This window comes from Phascolarctos cinereus, unplaced genomic scaffold, assembly GCF_003287225.1.
Source record: "Phascolarctos cinereus isolate Bilbo 61053 unplaced genomic scaffold, phaCin_HiC Scaffold_4;HRSCAF=312, whole genome shotgun sequence".
Lineage (NCBI taxonomy): Eukaryota > Metazoa > Chordata > Mammalia > Diprotodontia > Phascolarctidae > Phascolarctos > Phascolarctos cinereus.
This window is the reverse complement of record NW_027555847.1, coordinates 170,234,122-170,248,076: the sequence shown is the minus strand read 5'-3', so window position 1 is coordinate 170,248,076 and position 13,955 is coordinate 170,234,122. Positions and strand designations below refer to the sequence as shown.

Below are 13,955 nucleotides of genomic sequence, written 5' to 3'. Positions count from 1 at the left end.
TCTTAAGTTGGGCCCTATGACTCCTAGAGGCACGACAAAGGTCTGGTTGCCTTCTTTCATAATTTTGTGACAGACTGTGAACATCATTACTATTATCACAAAATCATAATCGTCTATTGCACTGGGATTTATATGGAAAGAATGCCACAGATAAAGCTATCCACCCTTTGTGGTTTATAATCTAAGACATATAATCTGTAATTATAATCTAAGCTGAGCAGTTAGGTGGCATAGTAGATAGAGAACTGGGCCTACAGTCAAGAAGATTTATCTTCCCGAGTTCAAATCTGGCCTCAGGCACTTACTAGCTGTGGGACCCTGGGTAAATCACTTAACCCTGTTTGCCTCACTTTCCTCAACTATAAAATGAACCAGAGGAGGAAATGGCAAACCCCTCCAGTATCTTTGCTAAGAAAACCCCAAATGGAGTCTCAAAGAGTCAGACTTGACTGATGTAACGAAACAACCAAATCTAAGACAGACAAAGTAAGGGAAATATTGGAGATTGAACAGAATCATATAACCTCAGAGCTGGAAGAGATGTTAGAAGTCACTTAGTTCAGTGGTATCAAATGCAGTGCCTACTGACTTAGAAAACCACAAACTAACATTATCTATGTTGCATTGTATTTTGATTTATTTTGTTAAATATTTCCCAATTCCACTTTAATCTGGTCCCTGGCCACACTTGGGAATTCTGGGGGCTGCAGGCTATGCATTTGCCACCTCTAATTTCTAGTTCAACCTTTCTACTAATGCAGTAATCTCCACAGCATCTTCAGCAGGTAGGCAGTGATCTAGTCACATCTTGTGCAGTTCCAATGATGAGGAGCTCACTACAGTTAATTCATCCACAAAAATTTAGTAATAATGTACTATGTGCTAGGCTATTGTTGTTGTTTGTCCTTCATTCTTGAAGAGGACCATGACATCAGCAACATGGTGCCATGACTTGCAAGTGGATTGGATTTAAGTGAGGGAGGGTGGTGCAGATTCATCAGCCTCACTCTCTCCTTTTGAGCCCAGTGGCAAGATATAGATCAGGACAACTGGAGAGGGCCCCATGCAGTGGGAGACCTTAGCCTTTTTAAGCTGAGGTCTTTCCCAGGTCTTAGTTTGACTTGCCATGCCCATCTAGTGATTAAGGCTGGGTAAGAAATGAGGAAAACAATGGCCTCTTCTACCTAGTCAAAAAAAAAAATCAGGGAGGCGAACATGTGCTAGGCACTGGCATACAAAGACAAAACAAAGTAGTCCCTGTCCTCAGGGTACTTACATTTCATGGGGGAAGTGACAGGTATGATATAATATAAATAAATACAAAATATCTACAAAGGCATTAGGAATATCACTTTGTCAGCTGTGAGGAGGATAAAAATTGGAGAAGGGAGATCAATTAGGAATCAGAATAATCCAGGCCAGAGTGATAAGGGCCTGAACTATGGTAATGGCATGTTCAGGAAAAGCAAAGAAGGGGTCAGCATCCTATCACACTGTTGGACGCAGTCATTAATTACAGTATTTCTGTGAGTCTGGCCAAGTCGTTTACGTCTCAAGGGCCTCAGTTTCTCATCTGTACAATGAAGGGCCTAGACAAGATGATTCATAAGGCATCTTCCTGCTCTGCCCTATGATCTCATGAGCCTATAGCTAGACTTTACTGTTCCCTCTTGGCAACTCCACCCACTGAATCCTGGCTGTGTCTTCAACAGCTGTGCAGAATGAGCCTAATCCTCCTCCATGACAGCCCTCCAGATATCTGAAGACGGTGATCATGTCCCAAGTTGTCTTTCTTTAAATCAAATACTTCCAGACACATTAAGTCCCTAAAAGAAATCCAGTCAAGCATTTCCATCATATGACCACATCTGAGAAATTGCACCTGGGGTGGAAGAAGAGAGGGTGCATTTAGACTGACCTAAGATTAGATATGATATACATTCATGTCTGGCAGATAAAGAAGTGTTTTTCCTTGGAATCCTTTCATCTTAGGGATTTCTCTATGACTTTGCTCTCTCCTATAACCTCAGGTTCTGCAATCTGGATCTTCAACAAGTGCAGGGGTGTGGTTCATGGCCTGAAGGGGCCACATAGGAGTTCACATTCTAGCTGGGGAAGATGACATATACGTGTATCAAAAGAGAATTTAGGGGGGAAGGCCCTAGCAGTTGGAGGGACCAGGAAAAGCCTTATACAGAATGTGGCACTTGCGCTGAACATTGAAAAAACCAGAGATGCTAAGGAAGAGGTGCATTTCAGGAATGGGGGCAAGGGGATGGACTGTGCAAAGATACAGAATCAAGAGATTGAATTTCATATGAGGAAGAATAAAAAGGCCAGTATGGGGGGAGTGTGGTGTTCTTGGTGGGGAGTAAGTCATTAGTAAGTCACCCAGGTGTTGCCACACACAAGGTGTGTGTTGTAGGTCTGTTTGGGCCCCTTTCCCACATTCAGATCCCTGCCCTACCAGCTCACCAAATATACCCCACACCTCCTCAGTTATCATATGGTCCAGACTCAAATGTGCTAAAATTAGAAAGGCAAGTTCTCCTGAAAGATACTTTCTGGTTCATTCAAACATTAAGCACTGATTAGGTGCTTTTTACTACGTGTCAAGCTGTGCTAACTCCTTGGGGGACAAAGAGAAAGCAAAATTAGTCCCCACACCTTAAGGAACTTACATTCTAATAGGCGCTATAAAATGTCTACGGATAGGCAGGTGTATATATTGGATACAGACAGGGTAAGTGGAAGATAAGCTGAGAAAAGGTTTTGGTAGCTGGCAGGAGGGAGGGGACCAAGACAGATGACCCACAGAGGTCAGAGCTGAGTCTTGAAGGAAACTGGGGATTCTGGGAGGCATAGGTGAGAAGGCGTTGCAGGTATGGGAGAAAATCAGTGCAAAGGCCCAGAAGTGGGAGATATTTTCTCAAGAAGTGTCTATAGGTGGGTGTGGACATTAGTATGTCGCCCAGGTGTTGGCACACACTCTAGGTATGTGCTAGTAGGTCTGTTTGGGTTCCTTTTCAACATTCAGGTCCCTGCCCTACCAGCCCACCAAACACACCCCACCTCCTCAGTTATCATATGGTCCAGACTCAAGTTAATTTGATTTCGTGATGAATAGTAGAATAGGAAGAACATTGAGTTTGGAGTAAAAAAGAAAAAAAAAGACTTGGGTTTAAGTCCTTGGTATAATACTGGACAAATCATTCAGTCTTTCCAAACATGAGTTTCCTTCTCTGTAAAAAAGAGGTGAAGGATAGCTGCCATAATATTGCAGGTGTTATCATGGGAATCAAATGAGAAAGTATATTACATGAATATCAACAGCCCATATCCCCTCGACCTTACTGAAAGCCATTGATCTATTACTGCCCAGAGCTCAGGAAACCCTCCAGTCACGGGACTGGACTACAGAGGCCCTCAAGTCCAACTCCATCATTTTACAAATGAAGAAACTGAGGTCGAAGTGGCATAGTGGAGAGAGTGCTAGACTTTGGAGTCAGGGAAAGTGGAGTTCAAATCTTGCTTCAGTCACTTTAGTCACTGTGTGATCTCTGCATCCTCATCTGTAAAATGGGGACAATAACACTACCTACCTTACAGAGTTTGTTGTGAGGAACAAATCAGATAATATGTGTAAAGCGCTTCATAAACTTGTAGGTGCTATGTGAATGTTGTTGAGTTCTTGATGAAGAGTTGTCTGACTCTTTGTGAACCCATTTGGGTCTTGGCAAAGATACTGGAGTGGTTTGCCATTTCTTTCTCCAGTGGATTAAAGCAAACAGAGGTGAAGTGACTTGCCACTGTCACACAGCTAGTGAACATTTGAGGGCGCATTTGACTTCCCAACTACAGGCCGGTGTTCATATCGTTGCTCAGGATCAGACAGTTACTTAGTATCTTGGCAGAATTTGACTCAGATTCAAGAGTCCCTAGCTTTTACCATTCCCTTTCAGCACCAATATCTTCTACGGTGGGACATAAGACTCAAAGTTTATTCCTGCCCCCCTCTCAAGTCAACTCCTCTTCCTCACCCAGCCTTGCTCTCTGGCCTCTCTCCACAGGTATGTCAGCAGGCATCTTGGGCACCAATGACAACGAGGCAGGCAATGACCTGTTGCTCCCAAATGGCTCTGTGGCAGGAAACCTGGATGACTTCATTGAGGCATGGCAGGTCAGTCTCACACTCCCCACTGAGGGGTGTGCAGGGAGCAGGCCCTCCAGGAAAGTTTTCTGACTCACTAGAAGGTGTCTCCAAGTCCCTATTAGATAAGGTTTGTCCTCTGATAATACAGGGCAAGTCTTTAATAGGGCAGCTAAGTGGTGCGGTTGATAGAGCACCAGGCCTGGAGGCAGAGAAGACTCATCTTCCTGAGTTCAAATGTGGTTTCAGATACTAGCTGTGTGACCCTGGGCAAATCATTTAACCCTGTTGGCCTCAGTTTAAAATGAGCAGGAGAAGGAAATGGCAAACTACTCCAATATCTTTGCCAAGAAAACCCCAAATGGGGTCACAAAGAGTTGGACATGATTCAAGAACAACAAAGTCTTTAATGCTGCTTGGTTGTATTAAGCTTCTACCATATGCCAGCCACTACGTTCAGTGCTTTACAAATATTATCTTATTTGAGTTATGCACATTTGATCTAATAGCACCACCCTGCTAGATGGATGCTATTATCCTCATTTTACAATTGAGGAAACTGAGGCAGAGGTTAAGTGACTTGCCCAGGGTCATACAGCTAATAAGTGGCTGAGGCTGGATTTGAACTCAGGTCTTCCTGACTCTGGGCCCAGTGCTCTATCCATTGTACCACTCAGCTGCCTCTCTGTTAGGCCTTTAGAGCTACCCCCAGAAAGACCCACTATAAGAGGCAGAGGCATACAGTAAAAATGGTGTTAGATTTGGTGTCAGAGGAGCTGGGTTCAGATCCTAGCTCTGCCTCTTATCTGTGTGACAGAATGAGGGGGTTAAACTAGGTAGTCTCCATGGTCCTTTCCAGCTCTTCACTTAAGATCCAATGCCTCAGTTTCTCCCTCTGTAAAATATGGGGGTTGGACTACTTGGTCTCTAGTGCCTTCCAGTTCTAAATCAGTGATTCTACTGGCAAAGGAGAAAGTGAGGCAGGGTGAAATTAGGAAGAAGAAAAATGTGGATGCTGTCTGGAAGGAAATCCATTTCTCTCTCTCCCTCCCTCCTCCGGGAGCCTTTGCTACTCTGTTAAAAGCCATGAAAAGCTCTCCATCACAGTATCTTCACCAGAAACCAAGACCAGTTAAATAGCAATAGCCCACCAGAGTCAGAAGGCTTTTTAAATTTTTTTACTGCACAAAGCCTCATCTCTATATAGCACAGGTATTGGGGTGTGTGTGGGGGGGGGAAATGAATTCCTTTTTCTTTATTAACAGGAGTCTGTTACCTACTAAAATCTTATCCCAATGTTGCAACTGTGGGGTGGAGGAGATGCTGGAGTCTCCAGAGCTATGACAGTGGAATGAATCTGTGCTCTGTGAGGTTCTTACAAAGGCAAGGTGGCTTTAAGTATAGACCTAGCACTAGACCTTGGGTCTGCCGTCCAATGACCAGCTGTGCTAAGCTGAGAAATTCATGAAAATTGCCTGAGATATAGAGCTGGCACCTGAATTTGGAGGAGAAAATATCCAAACTTGTGAAATGATGAATTTTTTTTTTGAGGAATACTCCATGGTCCTGAGATGAAACTTTAGGTATATACTTGGACTGGGTTCAATCTGGGGAGTATAAATCTGCATCTTTCATTCATATTAGCAGAATGCAGAACATGTTGGGTTTTTTGTCAAGTCATTTCAGTTGTGTCCTACTGGCTCTTCATGACCCCATTTAGGGTTTTCTTGGCAAAGATACTGGAGTGGCTTGCCATTTCTTCTCCAGGTCATTTTACAGATGAGGAAACTGAGGCAAATAGGGTGAAGTGACTTGCCTAGGGTCACACAGCTAGTAAGTGTTTATGGCTGGATTTGAACTCAGGAAGATGACTCCAAGTCATGCACTCTATCCACTGCGTCAATTAGTTGCCCCCTGCAGAGCACACTGCAAATGTTTTAACGACTGGGCTGATAACAGCCCATTAGACAACCTGGAGACAACCTCTCCATTACTGGGGCTTCTCAATAATCATACTTACAATAATTTTGAGGGCCACCTTGATTTACTGTGGAGAAAACCAAAGGTCAGATGACTTTGCCCAAGCTCACACGGTATAAGTAGCAGATCTGAGATGTTATAGATGGAATCTTGTAAGTTTTCCCAGGCTCTTAAGTTCCGGTTTTCAGAAACTGAAATATCCTGGGGGGGAAAAATATCAACAAGTCTTTATTAAGTAACTCTCACGAGCCAGCAATACAAATAACAAAGATTAAAACAATTCCTACTGGCAGAGCTTGGTTTCAAATCCAAGCTCTGATATTTACAAGCTGTGTGACCCTGGGGAAAAAAATCACCTAACATCTTAGGACCCCCAATTTCTTCATCTGTAAGATGAGAATAATACCAGTAGTACTTATCTTACAGTGTCGTGAGGACCAATATTATTCTTTGGAAAATGTTTGTGCTTACTCCCACTAGGTGGATGATGAGTGCCGGACCAAGAGAGGGAAAGCAGAGGTCTGTCTTGGGGCTGCTTCCTCCAGACTCTGCAAAGCATTCTTTCAGGATGCCCATTCTGAGCTCCGTCATTGCTTCCAAGTGGTAAGTACAAGTTGGCTTGGTGGTTCAAAAACAAAAACAAAACAAAAACCCTCAGAAAGTGGAAATGCCATAGAAACAAGGAGCAGGACGATGCTTGGGAATATAGACCCTTCCTGGGCCCTGAGACCCATTGCCCCCAAGTGGGGTGGAAGTCTCCAGCTGGGTACGAGTTCTCCAAATAGTCTCTTGATTAACTCTCTGCTGAGATACTAAGCAAATGAAGCATCGAAGTTTTTTTTTTTAACTCTAAAACTTTTTTTTTAACTTGATCCCTAGAGAATGTGAGTCAGCAACACCATCCCAAACTGGAAAAGCAAATTTAGTAAAGGACAGTTTCACCCTCCCCCAGCTCCTCCTCACCTCCACGGGACTCAGGGAGTCATTTCATTGTTTGCCTTGCTTCCAGGTCCCAGAAAACCCTTAACCTCCAGGGAAGGGGCGGGAAATCTAATCTGCATCCCTCCCTCCTATTGCTTCACCTTGTTCCCCAGCTCATTAGCCACGTATTGATTGACCTATGGGCAAGGTGGAGCGGCTGTGGGGCATTCTGTTGCAGGTAGATCCTGCCCCGTTCTACAGTATGTGCATCCGGGACACCTGTGAGATAAGTGAATTACAGGCCGCCTGCGGCATGGTCTCTGCCTACATCCACCTGTGCAGCCGAGGCTTCGTTCCCCTGGCAACTCCTCCTCCGTGTGGTAAGCGCTTAAAACTCCCCAAAGCTGCCTTTGCCTGGTTGTCCCCACCTCATTCGCGCTGCGGTGATTCACACAGCTCTTGAGAAATTGTCCTCCAGACTGATTAGATGAAAGTTGAAAGTTTGGCCAGACCCACCCTGCCCGGGTTCGCAATTTCCCCAGATGCTCCTAATTATTCATTTATTCAACAAATATCAAGGTCTTACATGTCAGATGTTAAGCCTGTGGCAGAAAGAGAAGTATTTTGGCAAGTAAGGAGATAAGACACAATTGTAATTATAGATGTCCCTTCCCTTGACAAATTACATTGTACACGCTTTTATTTAACTTTCTGTGAATATGTATATATTATTCTCTGCGTCCCTTGTCCCCCAGCACATAACCTTCTTTAAAGGATTTGTTTTTGTATCCCCCAGTACGTCCCACTTTAATACTTACTGAATGAACTAATTAAATACAAATTAGAATGTGGAGGGGGAGGGACAACAAGCATTTACTGAGTGCCTGCTATATGCCAGGCACTTTAGCATGTTATCTTATTTGATCCTCACAACTGTGAGAGTCAGGTGCTATTACTGATCCCCATTTTACAGTTGAGGAAACTGAGGCAGGAAGAGGCTAAGTGACTTGCCCAGGGTCACACAGATAGTATGTATCTGAAATCATATTTAAACTCAGGTCTTCACAACTGGCACACTTTATCAGCTGCACCGGTGTGGTAATGTGATTTCTTTGACATTTCTCATGTCATCTTTGTATCTCCAATGAGATACAAAACATAGCAGGCATTTGATAAATGTTTGGTAAATGAGGTGATGACTTTGAGCTGGGCCCTGAAAGATGGATAGACAGCCCACAGGCAGAACAGGGTGGGAAGCATATTCCAGGGAGAAGAGACTGGAACCCAGGGGTAGTTCTAGGGATTAGAGTACAAAAAGGAAAGTAATCTGAGATAAGCCCAGGCTGGGCCCAACTTTGGGAGGCATTGAATGCTAAGAATTTGTGCTTTATTAGGTAACTAATGGGTTGCACTTATCCTTATTACTGCCCGCAAATACACTTTACTCCTGACATATTTGATGTTAATGCTCCCCCATTCACTTAGTTTTACATTGTCATAGGTTACATACTTGTCTCACCAGACTCTAAGCGCCAGGGACTCCATGTAGTGTCCTTTAAACGGTGTCCATTAATAATAACTCACATTTATGCAGTGCTTTATGGTTACAAAGCACTTTGCATATATTACCTCATTTAAGTTCCACTAAAGGCCCAATCTGAGGGCTCATGGTGGTGTGAAGGTGACCCTCACATTCTCAAAAGGGATATCAATGACATACAAGCTATGGAAGGGCCTACCAAATCGGGAAGGCTTTGAGTAGGGGCCTAGCAATGGACCATCAATCCGTGTGACCAAAGAACCAGACTAGCTTAGTTCAGGGATACTTACGCTGGAAGGTTAACCAACAGGTGATAAATCTTATTGACCAAGGCAACTTGTTGAATCATCTACAAAGGCATGGAGGAAGAGCACCCACACTAATGAAATCGGAGATCATATGCAAAATTGAGGTATTTCATTTCATAGCAAGGCATCAGATAGAAATAGGCATTTAATAAAGGCTTTTTGATGGCAGTCATAATGATGGCAATCAGGTCTTTTCTAAGCCTATGTTTACCACAGACAGCTGGAACAGTATGTAAGGAAAGTCTTAGAACCAGCTTATAACTGGCTTGCCAATTATTACATTTTCAGTTTTGTACATATGCATTTTTTTTTCAGAGGCAGTTATTAAATGTTTACCTGCAGTACACTTTGACTAATTGTTCAGCACCTTTTCATCCTATTAGGGAACAATGTTTGTCAAAGTTAGTAAGATAACCAAAGCAAGATTTATCCTGGAATTGCTTATTTCTTAAGCTGGAAAGGACCTAAAGAGATCATCTACCTTCATGCCTCAGGGCAGAATCATATAAAGGTCCCTATTAGTGAGAATAATGAGTCCCCCCCGAGGTGGTCAAATTCTTTAGCACTTCGTATTTTCAGTGGGCTGGAACCAATTACAATATTTTATATAATTGTAACTTTTTATAGTGTAAGTTGGAATACATGCAACCATTTCAGAGGATTTATTATTTGAACTAATTGGAAATTAGCTATATTATAAAAAAGTCATTTAATCATAAAGTCTTGATTGAGTACTTATTTTCCCAGTGCTATAATACTTTTGTAGTAACTGTGCTGCACTCTCACATATGGGTCCTAAGAAGAGGACCTTGTGTTTGAGGCTTCTTGGGCATCAGGATCCATCCATTCAAAATCACACCTCAGAAGCTCCCGCTGATGTATTTACTCTTACCAGGCCAAGCGGGAGACATTATTAATTCGAAGCAAAGGACATTTTTATCAAAAGCATTAGAAATTAAGTAACAAAATATTCCTCTAATATACTCTTCTCCCATAAACATGAAAGAAGGTATAAAAAAGGAGGGAAAACATACAGAGAACATGCATGGAAGAGGATACATATATAGGTGACACACAGCTTAAGTAATAGATGCCTCTAACACTTTAGAGCTGCTGTCCTCTAATGTTATCCTTCTCTCTTTCTGTAGTTCTTAGCTGACATAAAGCTACTTCCTCATAAAGAAAGGGACCTGCCCACCTTTTCCCCCTAGATAAACCCATGTGTTAACTCTTCGGTGATGAAACCCCAAGCCCACTAGTTAGAAAATCCCTTAGATATTTTTAAGTCTATCTTTTGAACTCCCTTTCTTTTGTAGCCCAAAATTTCTTTTAAGTTTTATCATATCTCTGAGTCCCTAGCATGACTTATCTCTAAATCATTCCAGGAGCCCAACTTCACATAACTGCAAAAATGCTGGTTATCACTAAGGTAAGAAGATTCAACCTTTTATAATGGCCTTGGTTGCCAGTGCAAATGAAATTGGGCACAAGACTGAAATGGACCATATGGAATTGGAAACTATTCTGTACCAACAACCAAAATTACTCTACTTCCTATATATCAAGACTTTGATAGATCTCCTGTCTCATCATCCACAGATGCAAACTGCAACTCACCTTTGCTTGTCTGTACCTTGACCATTGTACCTATTTTTCCATAAATCTCCAGTAGGAGGTCTACCCGTGCTGGGTTCCTTCCTTTAAATCTCTTGACACTGGATGGAACACGTGGACAGTTATCCCTCTATTTAGGCAATGTTATGTAACTGGCCTGCTCTTGTCCTGAGAGTTCTCTCAGAGTTCTACAGTTATTCCTTCCACATCATGTCTTCCCTCTAAGATTTCAATGCTCCATAGTATCACCAACAGCATACCAAAAAATCTATAGTAGTGTGGGGTTTGTGGTGGAGTGTAAAGTGAGGGGAAAGGAAAAGGGAGTTAAGAGACTGAAATATCTGTAAGAATGGTCAGGGATTTTGCTGGCGCCTTGGATCCACCTAGGAAACATGTTCATTGTCAAAGCTCTCCTTAATTTTCATTTTTTCTTCTTACAGGTGAAGAAAGGGGAGTTGGTTTTGACTTCTAAAACTTTGCTGACATAAAAATCTTTAGGGCAAGAAATCTAAACTAGGAGTTGCATTTAGTTTAGTCGTTTTCCGTCGTGTCCAACTCTTTGTGAATTAAAAGAGCTGGAGCTCTTTTTCTCTGTCTTATTTAGCATAAGCTGGGCTTCTCAAACATGCTTTGTCTTTTAAGACCAAAAAGTAGAGAGAGGATCAGTTTCACTTTGGTTTCTGTGCAGAAAATTACAGGGAAGTTTAAACCAACCAGTCAGTTTGAACACATTGAGGGACAGCTTAGTTGTTTAATAAAAGTCAGCATTTTAGAAATGTCCGCATTTCTACCAAAAAAACAAATAGGACTGTTCCTTTTCAGGCCACCCAGCACTTATTAAGTGATCACACACATGTGTGGCACTTTTCTGGGCATTGTGCCTGGTTAACGAAACAGATTTAGTACTTGCCCTGGAGGAGTTTATGTTTAAAAAAGAAAATCTGTCTTTGCCAAACCACATACATTCACATGAAGGAAAGGAGAGAGATGTCTAACCTGGTCTTCATCAACATTGGCTATTCTCAGGGAAAAACAGCAATAGGTTCTGAGTGATTGCCAGACTTGTGGCCATTGGGCTGTGTTCTAAAGTCAAGAAATAGAGGGCTTGGATTTATGTTGTTAAATTTACCTGTTGCATGCACAGTTTAGTCTTCTACAGTTGCCTTGACTCCCAAGTTCTATCTTTTGCCTTCTTCTTGGATACATCTAGGAAACATGTATCTTGTCAGAGTTTTTCTGGCTTCTCATTTTGTCTTACTGTTAATCATAGCAAAATTTTAAAAGTCATAGCCACCTCACTTTTTCCCCTTGAAAAATTAAGTATAAGGAAAAAAATATTGACAATGGACATATTCCTTGATGGTATCCAAGAAGATGGCAAAAGTATGAGTTAGGAGTTGGTAAAACAATTCCAGACTTTTGCTTTTGCATACAAAAGGCAAATTTAGCACCTAGAAAAATTATCAGGAAAAAAAAAAGACTTGGGCTTTTCCTGGGAAGTTTCTCTGCCTAGAGTTGGGATGATTTCTGGTTCTATGACATTACTATCAACACTCTTATTTGACACTCTTTTGCTAGTTCCCCTATCAACTTTATTTCTGAATCAGCCTCTAGAAAGATGTATTAGCTTTGGTATTTTTGTTAGTTATGTCCAATTAATCATGACCCCATTTGGGGTTTTCTTGGCAAAGATACTGGAATGGTTTACCGTTTCCTTCTCCAGCTCATTTTACAGATGAGGAAACAAAGGCAAACGGTGTTAAGTGACTTGCCTGGGGTCACACAGCTAGTAAATGTCTGATGTCAGATTTAACTCAGGAAGATGAGTCTTCCTGACTTCAGGCCCAGCACTGTATTGTCTGCACCACCTAGTTTCATCATAGCAAATGCTATTGGAAAGATACCATTTCCTCATCCTCAAAACTCAATGGCAAAGACTGATTTTTTTACAATCCAAACTCCTCTGGGGCCATCAATAGGCCAAAAACTTGGGGGGAGGGAGGGAATTATACTTTTTAATCATATATAATATATATGTACATATACATGTACACACATCTATACACACACACACACACACACACACACACATACACATATATATATATATATGAATATTCATCAGTGATACAATTGAGTCTTGTTGCCTAATTAGTATGAACTTTCAAAGTTTTACTATATAAAGAAGTCTGCTGGGAGAAGATCTATCCATCCAGCACCAGCCATAAACAACCACAGCCTACACACAGATCTCCAAGTATCTTGTATGTATATCACTTTGACCCTAAAATAGAGAACACAGTAGAAAAAGACCATAGTCCCAAAATGACAGAGAACCCCAATTACCTTTAGGATATGGTCTGTGGAACAGTCTGAGAAAAGTAATAGCTTTGTATCATTTTTGTCGGGTTGACGAAGGGTAGGAAAAATAAGTGAAAGGTGGGTACAATTACTTCCTTTAGGATACTACAAGATCACCTAGTGTTTCTGGAAAGTGATCACTCCTAAGAGATAGATTCATTCAAAGTGAGTCCTTTTCCTCACTGGCCTAGTAATGAAACAGCAATTTAAACATAGTAAGGACTCAACATTTCCTCATCTTGAAAATGAAGGAGTTAGAAGAGGTTATCTCCTAAAGGCTCCTTTTATTCTAATATCCTATTGGTCTTATTCTATGAGTTTAATCTCCTGGTGCCTTGATAGTACCTCCTCAATCTGGATTCACAGGACTGAAAAGGGAGAAGCATAGGAAGAAGGCATCCTCTAAGGATATTAAGACCAGAATGGTTAAAGTGGTTTCTCAAGGTCACATAGGCAGTAAGTTACATTGGGGAGATTTGAACTCACTTCTTCCAAGTCCAGATTTGGTAAACTGATCTGTTTGGTTTTATAGTTATAGAATATATTTATTTATATTTATAGAATATTTACATTTTATATTGAGTTGGGTTGCAAACCCAGGACTTATGAGAGTTCGGCATGGCAGAAATACTGGGGTAAAGGGTACTGGACTTGAATAAATGGCCTGGTTTCAAATCCCTGCTCAGATATTTACTAGCTGTGTAACCCTAGGCTGGTCAGGTAAAGTCTCTCTATATTTATAGAATATACAGTATATTATAGAAATATATTTATATATAAATCTAATTTATATTTTTCATTTTACATTTATAGGAATTTATATATTTTATATTATATTATATATTATATTTTATTATATTATATTATACATTATATTATATTATATATTATATTATATTATATTATATATTATATTATATTATATTATATTATATTATATTATATTATATATATTATATTATATTAATGGCTTCATAGGGGTATTATGGAGGGGAGAAGTCTCAATTTCCCTGGCTCTGAAAGGAGCAAGATAAGCTCCAAGGTTCCTTCCAATTCTAAAGTTGTGATTCCTTAAGAGCAA

General features: G+C 41.1%; 1 protein-coding gene across 1 annotated transcript in view; it reads left to right on the top strand.

The window, feature by feature from the left end:
• LOC110198340 (uncharacterized) overlaps positions 1–13,955 on the top strand; it is a 174,901-nt gene that overhangs the window by 159,805 nt on the left and 1,141 nt on the right. Inside the window, 3 exon segments of the mRNA XM_078151725.1 lie at positions 4,071–4,180; positions 6,611–6,733; positions 7,290–7,431. Coding sequence (XP_078007851.1) covers positions 4,071–4,180; positions 6,611–6,733; positions 7,290–7,431 — 375 coding nt within the window.